The sequence below is a fragment of the Indicator indicator genome, chromosome 4, assembly GCF_027791375.1.
Source record: "Indicator indicator isolate 239-I01 chromosome 4, UM_Iind_1.1, whole genome shotgun sequence".
Taxonomy (NCBI): domain Eukaryota; kingdom Metazoa; phylum Chordata; class Aves; order Piciformes; family Indicatoridae; genus Indicator; species Indicator indicator.
Genome location: NC_072013.1, coordinates 33449052 through 33474343, shown reverse-complemented (window position 1 = coordinate 33474343; position 25292 = coordinate 33449052). Strand labels below are relative to the sequence as shown.

The window sequence follows — 25292 nt, the reverse complement described above, 5'->3', positions numbered from 1 at the left end:
CCTCCTCCGTGCCCGCGCCGTGGCGGCGGTGAGGGGTGGCTTGGGCTGGGCCAGCCTCCGCGCACGGTTCGTGTGCTTGGCCCTTGGGGGCAGCCCGGCGGGAGGAGATCCCGGGAGGGTGGTGGAAAGGTGAGGTCTCCGGGCGGGGCGAAGTCTGAGGCGGCAGCGGTCGGGCCTCCTCTCAGGGCGCTAATGCCTTGGGCTTCCCTTGAAGCTGGTTAGGCCTTGAGGGGAAGCAGGTCCTGCTGCTTGGGGAGGAGCTGAGACTTTGACACTCCAGATAACGTGTCCGTTTCCTTTCTCTCCTTCAAGGACATGGTGTTGTTGGGAAAACTCGTGCAGCCGGGTTGCAGCCTGAGCAAAGCACCGGGTGCCTGCAGACACTTCTGGGGATGGCTGAATGCCGTGTTCAACAAGTAAGAGGGATTCGGTTTGCACAGAGACAGTTAAGGTCCCATATATCCACTGTGCTGTGTTTGAGGCAGGAGAATTTAAATCTCAGGAGTTTTCTAATATCAGTGCTGCTCTTTTCCCCTGGCATGTATGTCGATGCTTGGCAGCAACTGTTCCTTACCTGTGTCTATTTAGAATTCCAGAGGTTTGCTCCTTTCCCCAAGGTGGTCGAAGCAAGCTGGCAATGTGGATTCTTTCCCTAAATGCCAATATTCCTTTGACCCTCAACTGTATTTAAACTTGTAGCAAAATAATGCCCCATTTACTTAGAAAAGCATCAAACAAACCTATGATTTTCAACTCAAACCATTTCGCGATTTTGATTTATGATGTGATTCAGCCACACAAGGGTTTGCATTTAGTTCTAGAAAGATAAAACTTTTCTCTGTGAAACTCTGCCCATAACTTTTGCCAGTAGCTAATAGTTTTGCCATGTGTCTTCTGACTGTGGAAAGGGTTTCATGGCTGTAGCTGATTGCTGTAATGGGACTGGAAGCTCAACCACCCAGGAGCCTCTTCCAGGTCTCTGCTTCAGACTTCAGCATTCCCGGCCAGGCTAAGAAAAATATCCTCCTGAATAGATCCAAGGATTTAGATTAGATTTAAGGAAAGAATTCTTCACTGTGAGGCTGGTGAGACACTGGAACAGGTTGCCCAGGGAAGTGGTAGATGCCCCACCCCAGAAGTGTTCAAAGCCAAGTTGGATGGGGCTTGTGGAAGGCGTCCCTGGCCAAGTATTATCATTGGGACAGTGAATCAGCCACGTTACATGTGAATGCTCTTTGTGTCTTGGCAGAGTGGACTACGAACGTATACAGGCCGTTGGCCCTGACAGGGCAGCTTCAGAGTGGCTGCTGCGATGTGGTGCCTTGGTGCGCTATCAGGGCTACCAGAAATGGCAGCAGGACTACAACGGCCTCCCCACAGGGCCCTTGGGCAAATACAAGATCGAAGCAATTAATGCCACAGACTCTTGCATCATGTACAGAGGATTTGACTACCTGGGTAATGTAGAAACAGCTGTGCCAAGATTATACTGAATGCTTGTAGTTCTTTCTATGAATGTAGTTCTTTCTATATGAATGAACTGGGTCATTTTCTCAATCCCTAGTAAGATAGAATTTGAGGGTTTTTTTTTCTTTCTTTCATTTTTTCCCCCTCAAAATGGCTCTGCAAATATTCATCAGTTTCTCAGGTTTTGCTGGAGGTGCAAAGCAGAAAGACTGGAAAGTTCATCACCCCTTACCTTAAGTGACAGTGACGCTAAGAAAGTGCAACAAAGATTAGCTGTTTTGCTGAATTCTTAGCTAAGTAGTTGGTAGCATAATGCTCTACTTCAAATATTGTTTTTCTTCTAAACCAAGTGGGTCTGGAGTCTGTGAAGTCATCATACTGATTGTTCTCCTTGTATTAATGATGTCTTCAAGGAGGAAAAAAAAGGGAAAAAAAAGAAAAAGGCAAGTTCTCAGTTTCTTACAAAATAAGAGATTTAAAGTGTTTAAGATCTCCTCTAAATAACTAGGAGTTCTTGGCAGAGGACCTTGAATTTCTTCTGTTGGTAGGTTCCCAAGTCAAAGTCATCCAAATCTGTACATTTTTCTTGTTACTTGCTCTTAGCATCTCAGCAAAAGAATACAAACCTCAGGAGTTTTCATCTATTTGAAGTCCTGCAAAGGGACTTAGAGCTTCATTGTGAGTTACTGTATCAAGGAGCACCTTGCTCTGTGGTTTTGGAAGCAATTGCTACACTGAGAACTCAACAACCAGTACAGGTTGTTCCTGGTGTTCTGAGGGAAATACTTTCTTGTCTCTCTAGATGGTCTCCAGCATGTTACAGAAATCAAGCTGCAGAAATGTATTTACATCCAAGACGAGTGCCTGCAGAAGCTCAGTGAGACAAAGAACCTCCAGAAGAGTCTCCTTCAGCTGTGGATTATTTCCTGTGGGAACGTCACAGATAAAGGCATCATTGCGCTTCACAAGCTGACGTATGTGAGCTGCTGAGCTCCTCTTGCTTCCCAGCTGTTCCCAACCTGTTGTTTTGGGATTGTGCTTCCTGGAAGGGCTGAAGTCTGAGTGCTCCTGGGCTGCTGCAGACATGTGGAGGCTGTGGGGTGGTTGATTTGGGGACTAACTTGGGTGACAGCCTGTGAGGGATGGCACTGCCACTTCAGGAGATGTTCCTTCAAGCATGGGTGAAGACAGTGTGGTGGATAGCTCTGAATATGGATTAACACACACAGCTTTTTAAGGTGTCAGGGAGATGTGTAGCACTGAGACCTGTAGCTGAGAACACCACAATCACTGACTGCAGTACATGAATCCATAGTTGTGCTCCTATCGTCAGAATCGAGGGCAGCATCTCCATTTCCAGTTGAAGTCACATAGGCACTGTTGATTGCTGCACAAGTTAGAGAAGGACGCATGCTCTTTGTTAACACACAACTTTGTAGGAGCAGTGAATGTTCATGGCTTCCTTTCAGCTTGGCACAAGAGGTGAAACTAATGATGACATTGGTTTCTACTCCTGACCCTGCTGCTGCCACTGCTTTTCAGGGCAGGCTTTGATGAGTGTCCTGTAACTTTTTTTGTCTTTCTTATGCCTCACACTGCTTCCTGTCAGTTATCTTGTGCTCAGAGTGGCCTCAGGTCTCAGGGCAGAGCTCAGAGCTTGGCCATGGGAAGCAGTTGGATGCTGTGCATCTCTGTAGCTCTGAAGCATGTCCATAGGTACTTCATTGAATCAGTACCTTAAAGTAAGTCAGAACTATTTGGTGTTACACAGAGTTAAAAAACATCTACAGATGGGTGATGTGGTAACTTGGATTTCATCCTACAAGAAGTTATTATTAAGGACTTCAATATTGTATTTTACTAAATTTCTATTGAAATTACTAAACACTATGTGATATAAAGGCAGCACCATGATGTCCACCATTTCTTTTTGAGCCCTGTAAAAGGACTGAACTCATGGTGAGCTAACAACTTCCAGCACCCACTTGAGACAAAAAAAAAACTTCAATTAGAACCAGTAAAATACTCAAAATAGCTATGTTAGAATAATCCTTGTCTAATTTCTTGGTTAAATAGTAGTTGCTGACCTTTTTCAATATTTATAGGAACCTTGAATATTTGTATCTGAGTGACCTTCCTGGAATAAGAGAGAAGGAAACCACCATCGGCATCCTTCAGCAGGCACTGCCAAACCTGGAGTTGGAGCTGGATTTGGAATAAATGCAACTGCACATAACTGAGGTGTATTTGATTTGATAGTGCTTATGAGGCATAAATGAAGTTGTAGAGGCCACTGGGTTTCCAGGTATGGAAAGAAACCTAGATCTCCCAATATAGCCTTAAAAGCTGTTTGAAATGAAGTTTCATTAAGCTTAAGCTACATGGTAAATCAACACCAGAGGAGGCAAGTTCCTGTGCACAGTCATTTTTTTCCTTGTTTTTATACAATTGTACAATTGTTTGGGTTGGAACAGACTTCTAAGATCCAGGCAAACCGTTATCTAACTCTACCAAGTCTGGTGTTAAACCATGTCCCTCAGCACCACATCTACACAGCTTTTAAATGCCTCCAGGAAGGAGGTTTCACCCACCTCCCTGGGGGAGCCTGTTCCAGAGCTTGATCACTCTTTCAGTGAGGAATTTTTCCTAATAGCCAACCCAAACCTTCCCTGGCACAACCTGAGGCCATTTCTTCTCATCCTATCATTTGATACTAGGGAGAGGAGACCAAGCCCCCCACCTCACTAAAACATCCTTTCATGGATTTGTAGAGGGTTCCCCCTCAGCCTCCTTTTCTCCAGGCTGAACAACCCCAGTTTCCTCAGTTTTTCCTCACCAGACCTGTTCTCCAGACCTTCACTAGCTTTGTTGCCCTTCTCTGGCCGTGCTCCTGCACCTCAACGTCCTTCTTGGAGTGAGTGGCCCAAAACTGAACACAGGTGTGGCCTCACCAGCATTTAGTACAGGGGGACAATCACTGTCCTGGTCCTGCTGGCTACACTCTTAGTGATCCAGGCCAGGATGCTGGTGGCCACCTGGGCACATGCTGGCTCATCTTCAGTCAGCTGTTGATCAACATCCCCAGGTCCTTTTCCACCAGACAGTTTCCAGCCACTCAGCTCCAAGCTGGGAATCTCACCCAGTGGGTGTTAATAAATAACTTCTGGGCCTTTTTTCTTTTATGCTTTGGCTCCCAAAGCCTTTGTTTCCTTTAAGGGGAGTGACAGCAGGTGGGCAGAGTCTGAGCTTCTCAGGAACACCATTCTTGAGAAACTGAAGGTTGTTCTGTGTGTGTAGAATCTCTCAGACACCCCTTGTGTTTTTGCTGTGTGCTGACAGGGACTAAATTAGTTCTGTGTTCTTGAGCTGCACCTGCATTGCTCCTGCCAAATCAGAGGGATCCATCTTCAGGGAGATAATCCCACTTTTATCCATGTTCCTAGTTCTGGTGGTACCAGAGAGAAGGGCAGTAGGTGACAGCTCCCAATGGATCAGATTTCAGAGTGATGTCCCCAGTTGTCACCTTGTCCTCTGAAGGAAATGACAGCAAGCACCATGACAGATGACATAGCTGCAGTGTGGGGCTGATGCTTCTTGGCATCTAGCACAGAGCAGTGTCCAGAAAACACAGAATCATCACCAGGAGCTGACTGTTGGGCTCCTAACTGTTGACAGACAGCTCCTGGGTGCTTCCACAATTCCCATCTGGAGTGGTAGAGCTTCCCGAGTGCAATCAGAACAACACACAAGAGTAAAATATGTTCACTTATGGTATGAAATAAAGGGTGGGCTGGCACAGTACCCGAGGATATGGCACCCATCCCACTGGAATTGCTTTTACTGCTCTTCAACACACAACAGCTCTGGAAAAACGTATCTGCCCTAGGTCTCAAGCAGAAAGGGGATGTTTTTGCCTGGTAGTAAAACACATCCAGTGGACTGGAAAAACAAGCTGCATGTCTTTTATTCAAAATCAACAACATCTTACACCCTGAGATTACACAAACCCCAAGACTTGCTCTAATGCTAAGCTTAGGTAGAATTCCTGCCTGTGTCTGACCTGTGTTATAAATTACACTCATTAATTCTTTTTGATAAAAACAGTTTCTGTAACTCTACAGGCAAGTGACCTCACTACTGGCAGAAAAAGCAAACAAACCCAACCTCACAATGCTAGGAGGAAACAGGAGAAACTCTGCAAGGGCTAAAGGAACAGCAGGTCTTATTGCTTAGATGTTCTCCCGCTGGTAGCAGCGCCTGTGGAGCTTCTGGCAAGTCTAGGTCAGTATGTTTAACCCTTGGTGGCCTGTAAATGCAGATCTTTAAAGCAGGGCTGTCTCAGCAGCTCTAGAGATAATAGGAGCCATGAGACAGCTTCTCCTCAGGCTGGGCTCCACAAGCTCATCTGCTCACATCAGCACTATACTCACAGCTCCTCACACTGCTGCTGTTTGGACACAGCAGGGCTCAGATTCATTTGGCAAGGTTGCAGCTCTTCTGCCAAGTCTTAAATTTAGGTGATAGATAGGCAAGAGATTTTAAATTCACTGCAAACACAGGGTTGCAGTAGTCCTGAACCAATATACAACCATGAAATAAAGCAAAACATGCATTTTCCTTGGTACACAGAACATGAAGGTGAGCATGGACTTCACCTTGTGCGTCACTTCCCTCCACTAGTGACCCAGAGCCCATTCAGACCACTTTGGTCTACGTCATGAGATGTATTTATTTTTCCACCATGCCTCCTCCTTTTGTAGATTCTGAATGACTGGAACATTGAACAGTAGATGGTTTTTAACCTGCCATCCAGTTAGATGTTGGGGAAGTGGTAGTTTGATCTTCTTGGTTTGCAGCAGCACTTCTTGCTGTCCAGAGCTGGCAGGAGGTTACTACTGGTCAGTTGAGGCAGATACTGTAACTGAAGGGAAAGTCACACGGTGTGGTTGGGTTTGCAATGAGAACAGGAATTTCATGGGTCACAAAGCAATATAAGCTACAAAACTATTCCTGCTGCAACCCTGCAACATGCTCCAGCATCAAAATGTCCTTGAGTGAGAGGCCCAAAACTGAACCCAGTACTCAAGGCGCGATCTCACCAGTGTTCCATATGGGAGGACATTCACTGCCCTGATCCAAGCTGGGATGCTGATGGCCTTCTTGGCCACCTGGCAACATACTGGCTCATATCCTGCCAGCTTTCAGCCAGCACTCCCAGGCCCTTTTCCACTGGGCAACTTTACAGACACTCAGCCCCAAGCCTGGAGTGTTCATGGGGTTGTTGTAACCCAAGTGCAGGACTCAGCAATCAGCCTTGTTGAACCTTATCCCACTGGCCTTGGCCCATTGATTCAGTCTGTCCAGGTCCCTCTGTAGAGCCTCTCAACTCTCATGTGTATCAACGCTCTCCTACAGTCCCAGAGAACTCCAAACCACACCAGCCACACAGGTTTGTTCAGTTGTCCTGCTGTTCTGCCAGGAATGCCCACCCCAGGATGAGCCTATCTCACACCACTGTGTACTTGCTCCCTGTGACCCAGTGGAGCCTGAGGGCAGAATTCCCTTTGTACTCAAGTTACTCTTTAGCCAGGAGGTTCCTTTGCTCCATGGGCCAAACTGAGGATCAGTCCAACTCAGGAGCTGCTTCCTGGGAGCCAAACAGAGAGACGCAGCCCTACAGGCACAGAACTAAATCCTGCAAGGAAAACATTACCCCTGCTACGTGCTTCCGAGTGGGCCTGGCTGGTTTCCGAGCTGTTTTCTCATGTTCTTTTCCCAGATCTGCTGCCTGCCTGATGCTGTCAAAATAGGGATGCTGCAACAGCTGCTCACACGTCTGCCTTTCTGCTGGGTCCATGCGAAGGCAACTCTAGGGAAGGTGAAGTAAGACATTAAATGAGTCTGCATCACTCCAGTGACTCAGCAGAGCCAACAGGTAGGTGTTTATTGTGTTAATCTTGGTTTTGATGGGTTCTCAAGAGTTTGGATTCTCAGAGCTTGGCCTTCAGAGTCACACAAAGCTGGCAGCAGCTAGTACTGAATGACTGCCACAGGATGGTAACAGAAATGTCCAAATGGATATCTACAAATGGACATCTACGTCCAAAGGGACATCTACAGATTCAGAAATTGCATTGGGTTGGAAGGGACACTCAAAGGGCATCTGGTCCAACGCCCCTGCAGTCAGCAGGGACACCTCTAACTAGATCAGGCCGCCAGACCCACATCAAGTCTGATCTTGAAGATCTCCAGGGACAGGGCCTTAACCACGTCCCTCGGCAACCTGTTCTAGTATTTTGCCACTCTCATTGTAAAGAATTTCCTCCTTATGTCCATTTAATTGGAGAGGTTCCTGCTCACTGCAGAGGGTTTTGAAAAGATGACCTCTTTTGAAGAGAGTCCCTTCCTACCTGATGCATTCTGTGATTCACATTTGTATGGTAACATCAAGCCTCAAAAAACAGGGAGGCCATAATGTTCATCTGAATTAGTTCTTAAACAAGAGGAACCCACTGTAGCTGTGTTGTGCTAGTGCTTGGCATGGCTAACATCATCCACAGCTGCATCTTCTTCTTACATTCTCACTGTTTCCATCCCATGCATCTCCCCAAGGAAATAAATAACATTTTCCACCTCTGTGGTGAACATGAGTGGACTAGAGGAATGGGTGAAAGTCCTCTTCAGATTAAATGATCTCTGCTAATTCAGCAGCCAATTCCCAAACCATTACCAGCTGATACAGAAACAAGGATGCATTTGCTGTGTCAGTGCAGAGCTCCCCACTAGCTGTAGGTTTCTTACCTTCATGAGAGCCAAAGCAGAGTATGAAATATTAGAGAATTTCACTTCTAACGGCTCCTGGAGAGAAAAAAACAACAGTGAGGTACTGGGCATTTGTGAGGCCACACCTCTAGTACTGGGGTCAGTTCAAAGAAGTACTCCGAGGTGCTGGAGTGTTTCTAAAGAAGAGCAACTAAGCTGGTGAAGGGCCTTGAACATAAGAGTTATGAGGAATGGCTGAAGGAACTGAGTGTTGTTTAGTCTTCAGAAGCAGAGGCTGATAGGAGACCACATCACTCTCCACAACTACCTCAAAGGAGGGATCGGTCTTTTCTCACGTGCAGCTACTGACAGGACAGAGCAAACAGCCTCAGGTTGAGCCAGGGGAGGTTCAGGTTGGATATCAAGAAATATGTCTTCACTGAAAGGGTTCTCAGCCCCTGGAACAGGCTGCCCAGGTTGGTGCTAGAGTCACCATCCCTGGAGAGATTTCAAAGATGTGTGGATATGGTGCTTAGGAATATGGTTTAGTATTAGCTTTGCAGTAGTGGTGGGATTGTGAGCTCTAGGCAAGTGGCTGGATTTGATGCTCTCAAAGGTCTCTTCTGACCTCAAGAGTTCTATGGTTCTATGATTCTATATTGGTGATATTTTCATTCCTCAGGGTACAGAGAACCAGCTTTCTGTAGCATCACAATCTGTAGCTCACAAAATGCATCTGTCAGTTGATGTGTTTGGAGGGGAGCTGCCTGGCACTATTGAGGTTGGGCAGGTTGGTGCCTGTGCCACCAGAAGAGGGGAGAAGGAGCAGAGAGGGCTTCATCCACCTCCAAATAATACTCTAAGTGTACACTGGCAAAGCTTTTGGATAGAGATAAAATGCTGTGCAGCAAAGGACTGGGACAGCTGGGCAAGTGAGGCTTTTCCAGCTGAACTTCCAAAGCAGATGGCACATGTGCTCTGGGTGAGAAGCAGGAACGTTTCTCGGCCCCAACAGCCTGTCCTTAGCACTGCAGATCAGGGAAGTATGTCTGGAGGAAGCTCTTACCATGCTCTCAGGGTCTGGAATTTGAACCCCACTGAAGAAGTGGTTGGTGCTGAACACTTGCTGGTGCCTGGGAATGAGATCCCCTGTGACCGAGAAGAATAAAAGAATAAAGCTGGATTAATTTGCTGTTTTTACAGTGCCCATATTGAACAAACTTATATTCTCTAATGAGGCTGACACCATCTGAGAGAACACCTGAAGAGACAGACCATCATCAAGAAAGCCAATGGCTCTTCCCCTGAACTGGGCACTGGTGAGGCCACATCTCAAATACTGGTTTCAGGTTTGGGTCCCTCACTCCAAGGACATTGAGGTGCTGGAGCATGTCCAGAGAAGGGCAACAAAGTTGGTGAAGGGTCTGGAGAATAGGTCTGGTGAGGACCAACTGATTGAACTGGGGTTGTTCAGCCTGGAGAAAAGGGGGAGACCTTCTTGCTCTCTACAACTCCCTAAAAGGAGGTTGGAGTGAGGTGGGGGTTGGTCTCTTCTCCCTAGTATTAGGCAATAGGATGAAACAAAATGGCCTGAAATTGTGTCAGGGGAGGCTTAGGTTGGATATTAGGAAAAATTTCTTTCCTGCAATAGTGGTCAGGCATTAGAACAGGCTGCCCCTGGCAGTGGTGGAGTCACCACCTCTGGAAGGATTTAAAAGCTGCGTAGATGTGGTGCCCAGGAACACGGTCCAGCAGCAGACTTGGTAGTGCCAGGTTAATGGCTGAACTTGATGATCTCAAAGGCCTTTGGCCAGCCCTAACAGTTCCGTGATGGAACACAATCAAGTCAGCCAGCGAAACATTCTTTTGTGAATGCTATTGCCCATTGAGGACATCAGTGATCCCACCGCTGTGTGACTGTGCTGATGGAAAGGCAAAGCCACACAGCTCCAGCTGCCCACCCTCACAAGCCTAGGGCTTCATGCTGGAAATATCTCAACGAAATTCAGATGGTGGCAGCAGTTTCTGGAACAGGATTACCCAGCTGCTGTGCACCTTCCAGGCTCTGAGCTTCTGTGGTCTGCAGCAGAGTGGCTTTTGAGAACTCTGGCACTACAGCTAAGGGTCTTGGAAAATATGTATTTCTATATATCCTAGAATTGTTTAGGTTGGAAAAGACCTCTAAGATCATCAAGTCCAACCCCTGCCCCTCCACCACACACTGGCCAAACTCAAGGTCTGTGTGTCTGTGAGCGGCAGACCATGTCTCAGCATCATAGCTAGAGGGTGCTGCACAAATACCTACCAGGATCTGACAGCCCAGCTGTGCCACAGCACCCACCACAGAGGAGAGTTCTCCTGGGCAAGCTCTAGTCCTGCCAAAGGCACTGGGAAGCCTGGGGCAGTGAGTGGTGCAGAGGACACTTACCCAGGGTTCTCCGGATGAGGTACAGCTGGTCGACATCAGACTTGCCTGGCCACAGGGGCACCCCGGAGAGCAGCTCAGCAAAGACACAGCCAATGGCCCATACGTCCACAGGAGGACCATACTGGGTGTCTCCCACAAGCAGCTCTGGAGAGCGGTACCACCTGGTAGCCACATAGTCTGTGTAATAATCACTTGGACCAGCTACGTTGGGGTTGGGAAGGAGAAAAACAAACAGGAATGTGGGATCAGAACAATGCAGATGGACCACCATCAGTTGATAGATGTTGGGGCATCTTGTGGGCAGGCAATAGCTACAGAAACAGGATGAGTCACTGACCACTGTCAGAACCTGACTTTGGAAACATGCAGGAGTTGGCAAAAATCAAGGCCAAATTGTTCTCCACAGCAGGGCCTTGCACCAGGCAATGGTCAGTTCTCAAACCCCATGTGATTTGTCTGAACAAGAACCAAAAAACCCACCAGACTAGGACATTTATTTACAATGGAAAATGTGAAGCCATTGTTTGCAGAGACAGTGCCTTCTGCCAGGGGAGTTCCTCCTGCCAGGGAACTCCAGCTGTGTCTCCAGCATTGCATAAGCAAAGGCTGGGCAGCTCTGAGATGCCCAAAGCCAACTTCCGTCCACCAGTGCCAGTACCACCAGCAGTTCAGCTGCACCAGCAGGGAGCTCAGCCTGAATTTGTTTACAGAGGCACCTGGCATCGCTGTGTCTGGGCTGGTTCCCTTGCATGACAGAATCACAGACTGGTAGGGTTTAGGGAAAGACCTCTGGGGATCATCTAGTTCAACCCTCCTGCTAAAACAGGGTCACCCAGGGCAAGTTACCCAAGATCACAATGTCCAGGCGGATTTTGAAAGTCTCCAGTTTGGGGATCTCTACTCAACCTTTATGAGAGGCTCTTTATGAAACCATGCCAGCCTGTATATTGGATGATTTGTGCAGATATATATCTGTATATAGGCTGATGGTGTGCCCAAGCACAAATCCAGGCTGGGAGAGAATGGATGGAGAGTAGCCCTGAGGAGAAGGACTTGGGGTGCTGGTGGGTGAAAAGTTGAACATGAGTTGGCACCGTGCGCTCACAGCCTAGACCCATCCCTGTCCTGGGCTGATCCCCAGCAGCGTGGGCAGCAGGTAGAGGGAGGGGATTCTGTCCCTCTGCTTTGCTCTGCTCTGCTGAAGCCCCACCTGCAATGCTGGGGCTAACTCTGGAGTCCTCAGCACAGGAGAGACCTGGACCTGTTGGAGCAGGGCCAGAGGAGGGTTATGAAGATGATCAGAGAGACTGGAGCCCTTCTGCTGTGAGGACAGGCTGAGAAGAGTTGGGACTGTTGGAGCCTGGAAAAGACAAGGCTCTAGGAATATCTTAGAGAAGCATTCGAGCATTTGAAGGGGGCTATAGGAGAGCTGGAGAGAGACTTTTTACATAGGCATGGAGTGACAGGACAAGGAGTAAAGGCTTGAAACTGGAAGAAGCTTGACTGAGATTAGACATTAGGAAGAAATTCTTTCCCATGAGGGTGGTAAGGCACTAGAACAGGTTGCTCAGAGAAGCTGTGGAGGCTCCTACCCTGGGAGTGCTCAAGGCCAGGCTGGATGGGGCCTTGAGCATCCTGGTCTAATAGAAGGTGTCCTTCCCCACAACAGGGGATTAGAACTAGGTCATCTTTAAGGTCCCTTCCAACCAAAACCATTCTATGATTTATAGGTGCACCAGACACAGCCAAGTGAGCCTTTACTGATGTTTGAAAGCCCTGTCCTGCACTTCATTTGAGGTCTCTTGTTCACTGTCTGCATAGCAGCAAGCAGCACTCACTCAGTATGCGAGCAAATCCAAAGTCACACAGTTTGATGACCGAGTGCTTGGTTATCAGGATGTTCTCTGGCTTTACATCTCGGTGTATGCACTGTTAAAAACAAAAAACAAGGTTAGAGACAAATATTTAACTTGGCCCACAGATAAAGAATTGAATTCAAACACACATCCCTCACACATTGTGTCAGGCAAGTCATTCCTGCTGAAAGGGAAGATGATCTCTTAATAGGGAGATCCCAAAGAGAGGTGTGTAGGTACTCTGGGATCAGTTCTTGGACCAAGTCCATTTACTGATAATCTCATAGAGAAGCAAAGGATTTTGCTGGTGAAGCTCACAGATGAAATATAGTTTAGATGTGGGACTTTATCTATCCTTATAGATGCCAGAGCACACCTGGTATTCCCTTCACTCAGTACAGGTGAGACACATCCAGAGTTGTGTGTCCAGCTTTGGGATCCTCAGCAGAAGGAAGATGTGGACATCCTGCAGTGACTCCAGTGAAGTGCCATTGGAATGATTAAGGGGTTGAGTTATCTAGCATCCAAGGAGAGGACGAGGGAGTTGGGATCATAATTCAGCCTGGAGAAGAGAAGGCTCAGGGGAGATCTTATCAATGTGCATAAACATCTGATGGAATTGAGTAAAGAAGACCAAGCCAGACTCTCCTAAGTGGTGTCTAGTGGGAGGACAAGAGGCAATGGCCACAAATTAAACACACAGGAAATTCCATTCCAACATGACTTGCCTTTTTACTGTGAGGGAGGCTAAATACCCAAACAGGTTGTCTAGAAAAGTTGTGGGAGATATTCAGACCCTGACTGGGCAAGTTTCTGAGCAGCCTGCTATAGCTGACCCAGTTTCGGTGGGAGGGCTGGACTAGATGATCTCCAGAGGCCCCTTCCAACATCAGCAATTCTGTGATTCTTGGGAAGTCAGTTTGCCCGCTGAAGGTTCACATCAATTGGGCTTGGGAAAGAGTTTCCGCTGATCAGACTAGCAGAGACCTTCATTTCTTCTTGGTGAAGGCTCTAAACCTGGAAGCATGCAAGGCTGGGCTGGATGGGGTGATGAGCAACCTGGTCTAGTGGGAGTGCCCCTACCCATAGCAGGGGGGTCGGAACTAGATGTTCTTTAAGGTCCCTTCCACCCAAACCATTCTATGATTCTTCTGCCTGAGTGTGAAAGGTGCACTGTGCTCAAAACCACAAGGTCTAGCTCACATTGCTGCTCTCCTACTGCTGCCTCAGTGCAAACACCTTGGCCTTTTCCTAGCTAAGCTGGTGGAAAACTATTGTGTCTCCTCCTGAGGACTGAAATGCTGCTTCTTAAACTGGTGCCATGGAGTTCCACAAAAGGGCAGCTGCATCAAACCTCATCATCTGTGATCCACAGCAGATCGGGCTGCAGCATCTCATCGTTCCCTTGGTTTTAAAATTCCAATAGATCTTTCAGGCTGAGTTGGGAGAACAGAAAAAATAAAGAAAACAACAAATCCTGGAAGCAGGACAGACCTATGGCCAAGTGCCTGTGGCTCAGCTGAATATAATTCTTCCAGCAGTGACAAAACACTCATTCCAGAACATCTCCTGCCCAACTCTTAAATCTCAAACGTTGACAGATAAACAAAACCAAAGACATTTACAGCTAAAGAACTTCTCCAAAGGCTCCTTTCCTTCCCTGCTTCTTAAAGTGCCCCACTACTTTCTGCAGAGTTGAACACAACTGATATCCCCCTCTAGAATGCAGAGAATGGGTTGTAAAACTGTCTTCCTGTGTCTCATTTTTGAAACCATTTAACTGGTGTCATGAATCTGTGCCTATGACTATCAAAGGAGGGACTTTCTGGGAAAACAGTAGCAGTTTTGTCAGGCCTCAGCTGAGGAGATGTTAAACCAGTTTTCTGAACTCTGTTTAACTGCACGGCCTGGGGAATGCAGAAAGAGAGACTCCTGCCCAGCCTGGAAGCTGACAGCCAACCCAAGGGACTCAAATGACAGTAATGCAGCTGTTATGGGTACATACCAAGATTTCAGATATGTAGTTCCTGTGGAAAACAGGAAAATGCAAAGAATTACAGAATGGTTTGGATTGAAAGAGACCTTAAAGATGACCTAGTTCCAACCCCCTGCCATGGGCAGGGATACATACTAGACAACATTGCTCAAGGCCCCATCCAGCCTGGCTTTGAACACTGCCACGTTTGGAGCCTCAACAACATCTCTGGGCAACCTGTTCCAGTGTCTCACCACCCTCATGGGAAAGAATTTCTTCCTAATGTCTCATCTTAGTTGAGTTTCTTCCAGTTTGAGGCCATCACCCTTTGTCCCAACACTCCATGCCTTTGTAAAAAGTCTCTCTCCAGCTGTAAAGTGTAGCTCCCTTTAAATAGTGGAAGGCTGCTCAAAAGTCTCCCCAGAGCCTTTTCCTCTCCCAGATGAACAATCCCAACTTTCTCAGCCTGTCTTCCTAGGAGAGGCGCTCCATCCCTCTGATCATCTTTGTGGCCTCTTCTGGCCCCACTCCAACAGGTGCATGTCCTTCTTGCACTTGAAGACTCAAGAGCTGGCCCCAGCACTGCAGGTGGAGTCTCAGCAGAGCAGAGGGGCAGAATCCCCTCCCTCCACCTGCTGCCCACACTGCTGGGTATCAGCCCAGGTCATGCTTGGGTCTGGGCTGTGAGCACGTAGTGCCAGTTCACGTTCAGCTTTTCACCCACCAGCACCCCAAGTCCTTTTCCTCAGAACTTCTCCCTATCCATTCTCTGGCTGGCCAAATTTCATCTGACTTTGGCCCATACAAGCTCTGTAACAAGGAAAATGAGAACAGAAACTCCTTCTCCTCTAAGGCCATGTTACAGCAATGGCTGGTGGTGTTGAGGGGACTTACATTGTGTTTATGGCAGAAGTTCACAGCTTGCAGGGTCTGCCAGGTTATGCTCTTCACCAGATGCTCTGGCACCCTGTTTTGAAAAAGCACATTTTAATTTGGGCCATTAAAAAGAATTTCACTATTACAGAAAAAAGGAAGGAGGCCTTTGAGTGCAAACATAGTGCAGGGATCTCTGAGCAAACCCACCAGGGATCAAATCAGAAAACTCAGAAAAGAAAAATGCTGCATTTGTTTGCTGTAAGTCAGTCACAGAAAGACAATAACCTTCAGTTTGTTGATTTTCCACTGCAGGGAACCACTTGCACTGAGCTGCTCATGGTGAAGGCGGTTTAAGCCTCCTCTCATCTTTCACAGCCAAGGCTGAGCTCTGCCTGCACCTCCCTGCACCAAGGAATAATCTCCTGTGAGGTTACCCTTCAACCATTACAGGGAGTATCAACAGCATTTCCAAATTCAGTGAATGAAACAAGATACAAGGATTTATGGCACTTAAGAGCATGCCAGAGTGTCTGGTACCACTCAGTCACAGCCGACTGGTGACCACACATCAATGTGTGCCAATGTGTGTGTGTCAGACCGTCTTGTGGCTTAGCACCCTGGCAATCCTCCTGAGATACCAGTAGCCATTTCTGCCTCTGCAGCTGCTCAGAGAGTTGGAGGTGATGGATTATTTGTGGTATAGAGGCATGCTCTGACTTGCAATGCTGTCATGTCATTGAATGCCCAATGAGTGGCCAAAAAAGCTCTACTTTGGTTTTCATCTCCTCATTCCCTCCAATGGCAAATGCCTCAGAGAAAAAACAGCCTCTGTTCAAGACCCAGCCTCCCCTTCCAGCTACTGTGCAGCAGTTAAACTTCCCTGGCTGTCTGTAATGGTTGTCCAGAAAGAGCAGAAGAATGCAGAGAACCGCAGAATTGTTTTGGCTGGAAGAGATCTTTAAGATCATCAAGTCCAAATGTTAACCCAGCACCATCAAGTCCATCGCTAAACCATGTCCCTCAGCACACATCTAAATGTCTTTTAAACCTGTCCAGGGATGGTGACTCCATCACTGCCCTGGGCAGCCTATTCCAGAGCTAGACAACCCTTTCAGGAAAGAAATTTTTCCTAATGTCCAACCTAAACCTCCCCTGGTGCAACTTGAGGCCATTTCCTATTGTTCTGTCATTTGTTTCTTGGATGAAGAGACCAAATATCATCTGGCTCCAACCTCCTCTCAGGGAGTTATAGAGAACCAGCCTCCTATCAGCCTCCTTTTCTCCAGATTCAGCAATCCCAGTTCCCTCAGCTGCTCCTCACCGACCTGTTCTCCAGACCCTTCACCAGCTTCATTGCCCTTCTCTGGACCTGCTCCAGCACCTCAATGTCCTTCTTGGAATGAGAGGTCCAAAACTGAACAAATGTTTTGATGACTACAAAGCAGATGTAAAGTGTTTCCTTTAAAGAGGGTTATCCATCCTCTCTTCAGATTCCAGGTGAACAGGTTCAAAGGGGTGAGAACTGCTCACAAAGCAAGCTACTGTCAGCACGCTCTGTTCTCCTGCTGGAGCTTTGTACCAGGGAGAAAGAGAAAAACAGGAGTTGTTTACTCGACCCTCAATTAGTCTCCTACAGGCAATTCATTTATCTCCAGGCCTGCAAAATGATTTATGAACTTCTTGCTTAGCATTTCTACAGCACCAAGTCACTGTGAACAATTAGGGACAGCAGATGGAGTGGGAGTGGCATTTGTGATGTGTCAGAAGAACAACCCCTGCCCTGGAGAATGTTCCTTCTGCCTGCGTAACTCACAGTGTAAGGAAGGTATCTGAGCTGAGGCTGTGCAGAGAGGTGAGGACATGGCTCTGGGCAACTCCTCCCAGCCACCACATGCTCCTTAGCACAGCAGCATGGCCAGAAGTCACTGGTCTGTCCTATGGGTCATCACTGACATAGTATGGTTTGGGTTGTAATGGACCTTAGAGATCACCTAGTCCCATCCCCCTCTGCCATGGGCAGGGACATCTTCACAAGACCAGGTTGCTCAGGGTCTTGTCCAACCTGGCCTTGAACACCTCCAGGGAGGGGGCATCCACAACCTCCATGGGCAACCTGTTCCAGTGTCTCACCACCCTCGCTGGAAAGAATTTCTTCCTAATACCCAGTTTAAATCTTCCCTCTTCCAGCTTTGACCCATTCCCCCTTGTCCTATCACAACAAGCCCTTATAAAAAATCCCCCCCCACCTCTCATGTAGCCCCTTTCAGGGACTGGAAGGTTGATCTAAGGTCTCCATGGAGCATTCTCTTCTCCAGGATCACAGGATATTAGGGGTTGGAAGGGACCTCTGAAGATCATCGAGTCCAACCCCCTTGCCAGAGCAGGACCATATAATCTAGTGTAAGTTGCACATGAATGCATCCAGATGGGTCTTGAAAGTCTCCAGAGAAGCAGACTCCACAACCTTTCTGGGGAGCTTGTTCCAGTGCTCCTTAAACCTTAAAGAAGTTCTTCCTCACGTTGAGGTGGAAATTCCTGTATTGTAGTTTACATCCATTGCCCCTTGTCCTATCAGAGGGTACAAGTGAGAAGAGGCTGTCCCTTCCTTCTTGACACCCAGTTGTCATATATTTATGAACATTTATTAAATGTCCTCTCAAGTCTTCTCCAGACTAAAAGGCCCCAGGTCTCTCAGCCCTTCCTCATGAGGCATGTGCCCCAACTTTGTAGCCTGCCCCTACAAGGGAGGTGCTCCAGCCTCCATCAACCTAGGTTGTGTATTTGGGTGCTCAGGGACACTGCCCCAGCATGCACAGCCTCTCAGCAGCAGGAAAGAGGGCTGTGTGCCCCCAGCCCACCCCTCAGTAGCCCACCCCTTACTGCAGTGAGACATAAGATGCTCCCAGACCACTCCCAAAGGTCACCCAAATGCTTGGGCTCAGCACTCCCATCTCCTTGGTGAGCAGCACTGAGCAGGATCACAGGCAATTCTTTTGGAGGCTATTGCTAAACCACAGTAACAGAGCAAGTCTTGGGCACTGGGCTGAGAAACCTCTCCTGGAATTAATGAGATTCCTCTGAAATCTCTGCGGGGTGGCAGTGATGTGGACACCCCACCGATTCCCCACCGCTCAAAGCTCCCAGAGAGACAGGCCACTCACCCCCGTGGGTGCTTGTCCAGCTCATGGAGAACTGTGTGGTCACAATATTCAAAGACCAGATGCAGCCGCCTCTTCCTCCTGAAGACTTCCAGCAGGTTCACCAGGTTGGGGTGTTTCAGTTGCTGTAACACACAGCAGAAGAACTGGTCAGCTACTGCACGGGGGAGTGGGTAAAGGCTGGGGGGGGGAACAGTGCTTTTACCCAATTCCTTGAGCTGAGCACAGCTCACCGTGAAGCAGCAGCTCAGCTTCTGTGGTGTGGTTATTTTAGGAGCTGCCCACGGGCAACAAGTCAGCTTGGCCTCAGCAGGAGCCTCTTGGAAAAGATGCTCAGAGAGAAAGAATTCAGCATGGTGCCCATGGCGATTCCAGCAGTGCCTTTCATTGTATGTATCCAGCCTTTGACTGCACCACAATGAAAAGCAGCTCTCCCAGGAGAGCAGCTTGGGAAATCAGGCATGGGAAAAGCCTGCAGCATGCAAACATGTTTAGGAGAGACCAAGAGCTCTTCTGAGGAGCATACATAAAGCCTCTGGTGTCAGCTTCACCAGCTTATGGTCAGAATCTGGATATGTTAATTAAGAGACTCTTCATAGCTGCTTCTTCCTCTTCCTCTCAATCTGCTTCATGTGCTCAAATATGGTGAAAGGTCTGGAGAATAGGTGTGGTGAGGAGCAGCTGAGGGAACTGGGATAGGTCAGTGGAGAAAAGGAGGCTAAGGGGAGACCTTCTGGCTCTCTACAATTCCCTGAAAAGAGGTTGAAGCCAGATGGAGCTTAGTCTCTTCTCCCTAGTAACAAGTGACAGAACGAGAGGAAATGGCCTCAAGGTTTAGGTGTCATTCTGGGGAAATGTCTTCCCTGAAAGGGTTGTCAAGCCCTAGAACAGGCTGCCTAGGGAAGCGGTGAAGTCCACATCCCTGGAGAAATTTAGAAGATGTGTAAATGTGGTATTGAGGGACATGGTTTATGGTGGACTTGCCTACGGTGAGTTCATAGTAGAGCCTGATGACCTGAAATGTCTCTTCCAACCAAAATAATTTTATGAATCTAAAGCAGAGCTTCCTCTCCTGGGGAACTCAGCTTCTTACCACCAATAAAGCCTGAGCACAGCAGAGTTATTCAAAGGCTTCTTTAACTCTAGGGTTCTCAAACACTGGAACAAGCTGTCCAGGGAGATGGTTGAATACTCATCCCTGGAAGCATTTAAAAGCTGCAGAGATGTGGTGCTGCAGGACAAGGTTTAGCATCAGCCTTGGTAGAGCCAGATAATGGCCAGACTTGATGATTTTAAAGGTCTTTTCCAACCGAAACAATTTTATGATTCTAAAAGGTGAGATTGGACACTACTGGACCTCCTCATTTCACAGAATCACAGACTTAACCAGGTTGGAAAAGACCTTTGAGATCATCAAGTCCAACCTATCACCTAACACCATCTAAGATAAAAGAGGAGTAGGGAATTTTTCTAATTGATGCCCATTTAACCAAATCCTAAGAGTTTCAAAGGATTTTCAAATTATAATGTTTCAGAGAAGTTAGAGGGCAGAAAATGGGGAAGCTAGTGAATTAGTCACATCCTACACCTGCACTGGAGTCAGACAGGCATGAAGCTTTCCTGGAGCAGCTCTAGTGCTGCCATTACTTCCCAGAGCTTCAAAGGCTCTATGCAACAACTGTACTTTGTCAAGTACAGTACACCAGCTGTATTACTGTATTAAGTATTGACCTTCAAAACTGCCTTCAAAGGACTGGGTTCTCTGAAATTATTCCTCTTACAGAGGAAAGAGAATATTCATAGAATCATAGAATCAAGAAGGCTGGAAGAGACCTCAAAGATTTCCTACCCTTCTGCCCACATTTTGAGGGACAGCTTGAACCAAGGGACATCACACCACAAAGAAAAGCCACACCCAGCTCGGAAATGTTATTTCTTCCCAGATGACTTATGGCATCATCCTCTCTGCTTGCAGGGACCTGTATCCAGGAGAACTTTGCCTGACCAAGGCTTTAGAACAAACACATTTTTAAGCAGGGAGGCTGGAAAGGGCGTTGCCTAGAAGTTCCACTAACCCTATCTTTTAACCTGCCTCTGAGTCATCTGGAGAAGCAAAGAAGGAAGCCTGTAAGGGACCTCGACTGAAGAAGCACCCAGTTAGACCCAAGGACCACTCAAATCCACCACCTGAATCCTGGAGTTAACCAGCGAGCTGGAGTAAAAGAGCAGGTAAGAAGTCCCTCACCATACCTCATTGCCAGCCTGTCATGAGTAGGAGGGACATGGCTGGGCCATGCAGAGCTCTGAGGGAAAACTGCAGGACCCTAGATGTCACTGTGAGAGCTCTCTGTAGAACTTCCAGGGACCTCGCTACCTCTGTGGGACATTGTAGTTCCCCCAAACTATACTGAGCCCATTTGCCAACAGACAGGTTGGTGTGCAGAAGGTGGTTACTCCAGTCCTGTGAACTGGCAGCAAGGAGCTGATCTTTCTAAACAGCATCTCTCACCACACAAGTCTTGTTCCTTCAATCCTGCCCACAATATGTAAATCATCTACCAGCATCAAAGACCCTTGCACTCACCTGCATCAAACCTAGGTCGCAACCAAGACCTTCTGACCACTTCCTCAGTTCCCAATGCTCACTATTTGTACACCAAGTTCCTTCTTTGATTATCAGGAGGTACCCAACAGTGTCAGCAGGGGCTAACTGTCAGAGTAACGCTTTCTGCTCTGGTCATGGCTCCTGACCTCACAGAACAGATGGACTTTCTCTGCACACCCTCAGTTTCTGTGGCAGGGCTGCTGGAGAAAGCACTAAACCCCAGAAGCTTGTAACACCTCCCAAGTGTGAGATTTGTCTAGTAGCATCTCCATTCTCCTCATTTCCTTACCCACTTTGCAAATGATGATCAGTTGAGCCTGTGAGACTCCTGAAAATCATGGAATCATAGATTTTTTTGGGTTAGAAAAGACCTCTAAGATCATTAAGTCCAACCATCAACCCAGCACCACCATGGCCACTAAACATTGTCCCAAAGTGCCATGTCCACATGTTTCTTGAACACCTCCAGGGAAGGTGACTTCACCACCTCCCAGGGCAGCCTGTTCCAATGCCTGATCACTCTTGCATGAAAGAAATTTGTTCTAATATCTAACCTAAACCTCCCTTGGCACAATTTCAGACCATTTCTTCTCTTTCTACCATTTGATAACACAGAGAAGAGACCAGCCCCCACCTCACTCCAACCTCCTTTCAAGGATTTGTAGAGAGCAATTAGGTGTCCTCTCAGCCTCCTCTTTTCCACACTAAACAATCCAAATTCATTCTGGTTTGACATTTTTCCAACCTTTCCTATGGAATCAGGATCACATAGGGTGTTCCAAGACTCTGACTCCTACCCCACCTCCCATGGCTCCTGGCCATAAACTACTCTTTGTCTACAAGGTGTTTGCTGTGCAGAATGATAATTTATCAGGCACATGAAACACAGACTCATATCTCTGACAAATGCTTAGCTGTTGCCTAAGCCTGGCAATACCTCCACAAACAAACAAATAAATTGTTACCATTTACAGAGAAGGAGTTGAGAAGATAAGCCCAGCAGGTCTGCACTTGTTCAAACCAGCAGCACCCTGACAAGATCCTGCCATGGCAAGCTGCAGTGCTGCCAGCTCTGGGCCCTGAAGGATGATGAACTTTCTGCCTTCTTTACTGCCTGCCCAGAGAAGTCATGGAGGCTCCAGGCCTGGAATTGTTCAATGCCAGGTTGGATGGGACTTTGAGCAACCTGGTCTAGTAAGAGGTGCCCCTGCCCAGGGCAGTGAGGTTGGAACTAAGTAATCTTCAAGGTCCCTTCCAACCCAACCTGTTCTATGCCTTCTACAATGATTACTTTCCTTTTTGGATCTTTAACATTATTTAAATCTATGTCTGGACTTGGATCTTGAAGCTCTCTTCCAACCAGAATGATTCTATGAAGTGTTAATGCATCTCAAGTGTTGTTTGCTAAAATAAGACAGCTATATGTCACCTATGTTGCCTCAACCATGAGAAAAACTTAGTGATTCTCCCTAAAATCTAACTGGAAAGATAAATTACTTTTTTTGCTAGATGATGGCTCTTCTATGACAGCATCCAGGCTTCTTCTACCTCTTTTCTGCAGTGGGTAAAGGACAAAGTCTTCATATTCCTTTGAAAACAACATTCACACTACTTGTATATAAATCCTCAACAGAAGACAAGCCAACAGCACTAACAGATTTTGGGAAAAGAAGTATCAGAAACTGTAACCTGCTGAAATCCTACAAACTGAAAGTTCCTTGGTTCCCAGCACCCAAAGGAAGCTGACTCAATGGAAGGGACCACGGAGTGTCAACTGCTGCTATGCAAACAGGTGTGATGTTTGTCACACACACAACAGACCAAGGGGAGGAATAACCCTCTGCATCAGTACAGGTGAGGGGTTGCCCTGCTGGAAAGCAGATGCATGGAGAAAGACCTGGGAGTGCTGGTGGACAAGAAGTTCCCCATGAGCCAGTGGTCTCCTGGGGTGCATTAAGAATACGGCCAGCAAGCCAGCAGGAGGACCCTGTCTGCTCTGCCCTAGTGAGGCCACATCTGGAGTACTGGGTCCAGTTCTGGGCTCCCCAGTTCAAGAGAGGAAGAAAGGCTGAGAGACCTGGGGCTGTTTAGCCTGGAGAAGAGCAACCTGAGAGGGGATCTTGTCAGTGCTGGTCAATAGCTAAAGAGCAGTGTTCAAGAGGATGGGGCCAGACTCTTCTCAGTGGTGCCCAGTGACTGGACAAGGGGCAATGGGCACAAACTGGAACCCAGGAGGTTCCATCTGAACAGGAGGAGAAAATTATTTGGTGTGAGAGCACTGGAGCTCTGGAGCAGGATGCCCAGAGAGGTTGTGGAGAGATTCCAAACCCATTGTGATCCTGGGCAGCCTGCTCTGGGTGACCCTGCTTTAGCAGGGGGGTTGAACTGGATGATCTCCAGAGGTCCCTCCCAACCCCCACCATGCTGGGACTCTGTGATTTTGTTTCTTGTAAAAGGTGTTCTTGTGGAAGTCATTAGTTTAAAATTCATAGCAAACCAGCACGCTGTCAGGATGGCTCTTCACTAAGTGCAGTGTTCTAAAGCTACGGCCTTCTGCACAGAGAACGCTAAAGATGAGGAGATGATGGAGTTACCTAAAATCATGAATACCCTAGTGGAGCGGAACAGGGAGCAGCTCTCTGCACTTGTTGGAACACAGAACTGAGGGTACTCTGTGCCAATCACCCTGCAGAAGTCCATAAGAAGAGGTAATATTTTGTCACAACACACATTCCTAAGGTCATGGTGCTCACTGACTCAGGAATCCATGGAGACCAAATGAATACAGCAACTCAGAAAGAGATGGGACAAATGCCCAACAATCTGCTAGTGTCTGTTAAGCATGAAGCAATGGGCACAATCTCTAGCTCTAGAAACTTTGCCCAGAAAGCTTGGTGTGTGAAACCTTACTCTATCCTCTCCCTCTTTTTCCTGGGTTTCTCCTCATTTCTGCATGCTTGATGGACCTGGGTTGTGTGTGACTGAGTATGTTGCTGTGCTTTTATTTCATCAGGAAAACAAACACAGCGGCTGAATGCGTGACTGATTTCTACATCAGGACAAAAGTCACACACAAGTCAAGAAAGGATCAGCAAAGACAAGAGGTTGCCATGGTTCACAGGTGCCAGTTCTGCAGTCACTGCCACATGTGAGTAACGCTGGTCTACAAAAGCACCAGCATTCCATACATGGCTGGATCCCTCCTGCACTTCCAGCTCCAACTCTGTGGATCCTCCACAACTAGGGGCTCAGAGAGGAAATTTATAAAGTGTGGAGGTTGGAGAGCTATACCTAACAGCTGAGGATACTCTATGCCAAGAGAAAGGGACTGTACCCCAGGGGTCCTCATCTCTGATGGGAATCTTCTGAACACAGAGAGGGAGGGCTGCTGCCAAACTGCACACTAAGAGAACTGTGCCTGTACTGACCAGGACATTGCTAATTCCATAGGGGACAGGGACTGGACCAATCCCTCTCTAAAAGGCTCAGTGATTAACTTTGTTGGTGCTTTTTCACTACCCACACAGATATCTACAGTCACCTAGCAGCATGCTCTTTGCAGGGTCTCATCTCCCACCTGCACCAACCCTTTTTGATGTGTGACATCCTAGGCTGGGGAGGATCACCTCTGCCCAGTCCTCTCCGAATGGGTCAGACTAATGAGCACCAGTTTTCTCCCAAACAAACTGACTTGGGCACTTACGGCTTCTTCATGCCCCTTCTCTTTGCTGCTCCTTCACACGCCCTGTCCTCACTTCTCCCTCATGACATCCCACCTCCTCATGGCTGCCCTCAGACCCCGTCTCCTCCCAGCACCGCTTCCCTGGCTGCTCCTTCCGCGCTCCCTGCCCGCGGCGTCGCGCTCGCAATGGCGGGGCAGAGCCCGGAGCCGCCGCGGGGCCGTTGGCAGCCGGAGCCCACCCGCCCCGGGCAGCTTGGAGGTGGCGGAGGGAAGCGGGACGCGGAGCGCCTGCGTGGCCGGCCGGCCGCTGCCCACCTTCAGCATGCGGATCTCCCGCAGGGCGATCTTCCTGATCAGCGGGTCCTCCTCGGACTCCAGGAACTTCTTGATGGCCACAATCTGCCCGGTGTCCTTGTTGCGGCACTTGAAGACGACGCCGTAGGAGCCTTCCCCGACCTTGCCCAGCTTCTCGTACCGCTCCAT

The 25292-nt window shown here is 47.9% G+C and overlaps 2 protein-coding genes across 5 annotated transcripts; one reads left to right on the top strand and one right to left on the bottom strand.

The window, feature by feature from the left end:
• Window positions 1-4: 4 nt before the first annotated feature.
• Window positions 5-3687, top strand: DMAC2L (distal membrane arm assembly component 2 like). 2 transcript variants are annotated; one of them, XM_054400537.1, is made up of 5 exons: window positions 5-28; window positions 313-416; window positions 1250-1458; window positions 2270-2441; window positions 3573-3687. In XM_054400537.1, exons 2-5 carry the CDS (start codon window positions 316-318, stop codon window positions 3685-3687), a joined length of 597 nt encoding a protein of 198 aa, XP_054256512.1. In that variant the 5' UTR covers window positions 5-28; window positions 313-315. The 2 variants fall into 2 exon arrangements, with proteins under 2 accessions (XP_054256512.1, XP_054256511.1); XM_054400536.1 differs by lacking the exon at window positions 5-28 and adding an exon at window positions 109-129.
• Window positions 3688-6280: 2593 nt separating this feature from the next.
• On the bottom strand, window positions 6281-25292 carry CDKL1 (cyclin dependent kinase like 1). 3 transcript variants are annotated; one of them, XM_054400262.1, is made up of 9 exons: window positions 25125-25292; window positions 18526-18647; window positions 15383-15455; window positions 12496-12586; window positions 10658-10858; window positions 9296-9378; window positions 8269-8325; window positions 7157-7336; window positions 6281-6388 (listed from the first exon to the last, which is right to left on the bottom strand). In XM_054400262.1, exons 1-9 carry the CDS (start codon window positions 25290-25292, stop codon window positions 6281-6283), a joined length of 1083 nt encoding a protein of 360 aa, XP_054256237.1. The 3 variants fall into 3 exon arrangements, with proteins under 3 accessions (XP_054256237.1, XP_054256238.1, XP_054256239.1); XM_054400263.1 differs by having other exon boundaries at window positions 7181-7336; XM_054400264.1 differs by lacking the exon at window positions 7157-7336.

Coding starts and splice junctions, on each gene's coding strand:
- DMAC2L (XM_054400537.1), top strand. CDS start 316: ATGGTGTTGTTGGGAAAACTCGTGCAGCCGGGTTGCAGCCTGAGCAAA. Junction 1,459..2,269: donor CAGAGGATTTGACTACCTGG/GTAATGTAGAAA, acceptor TTGTCTCTCTAG/ATGGTCTCCAGCATGTTACA. Junction 2,442..3,572: donor ATTGCGCTTCACAAGCTGAC/GTATGTGAGCTG, acceptor CAATATTTATAG/GAACCTTGAATATTTGTATC.
- CDKL1 (XM_054400262.1), bottom strand. CDS start 25,292: ATGGAGCGGTACGAGAAGCTGGGCAAGGTCGGGGAAGGCTCCTACGGC. Junction 10,859..12,495: donor TGGATTTGCTCGCATACTGA/GTGAGTGCTGCT, acceptor ACCCCAACGTAG/CTGGTCCAAGTGATTATTAC. Junction 8,326..9,295: donor TTCCAGACCCTGAGAGCATG/GTAAGAGCTTCC, acceptor TTTTCTCTCCAG/GAGCCGTTAGAAGTGAAATT.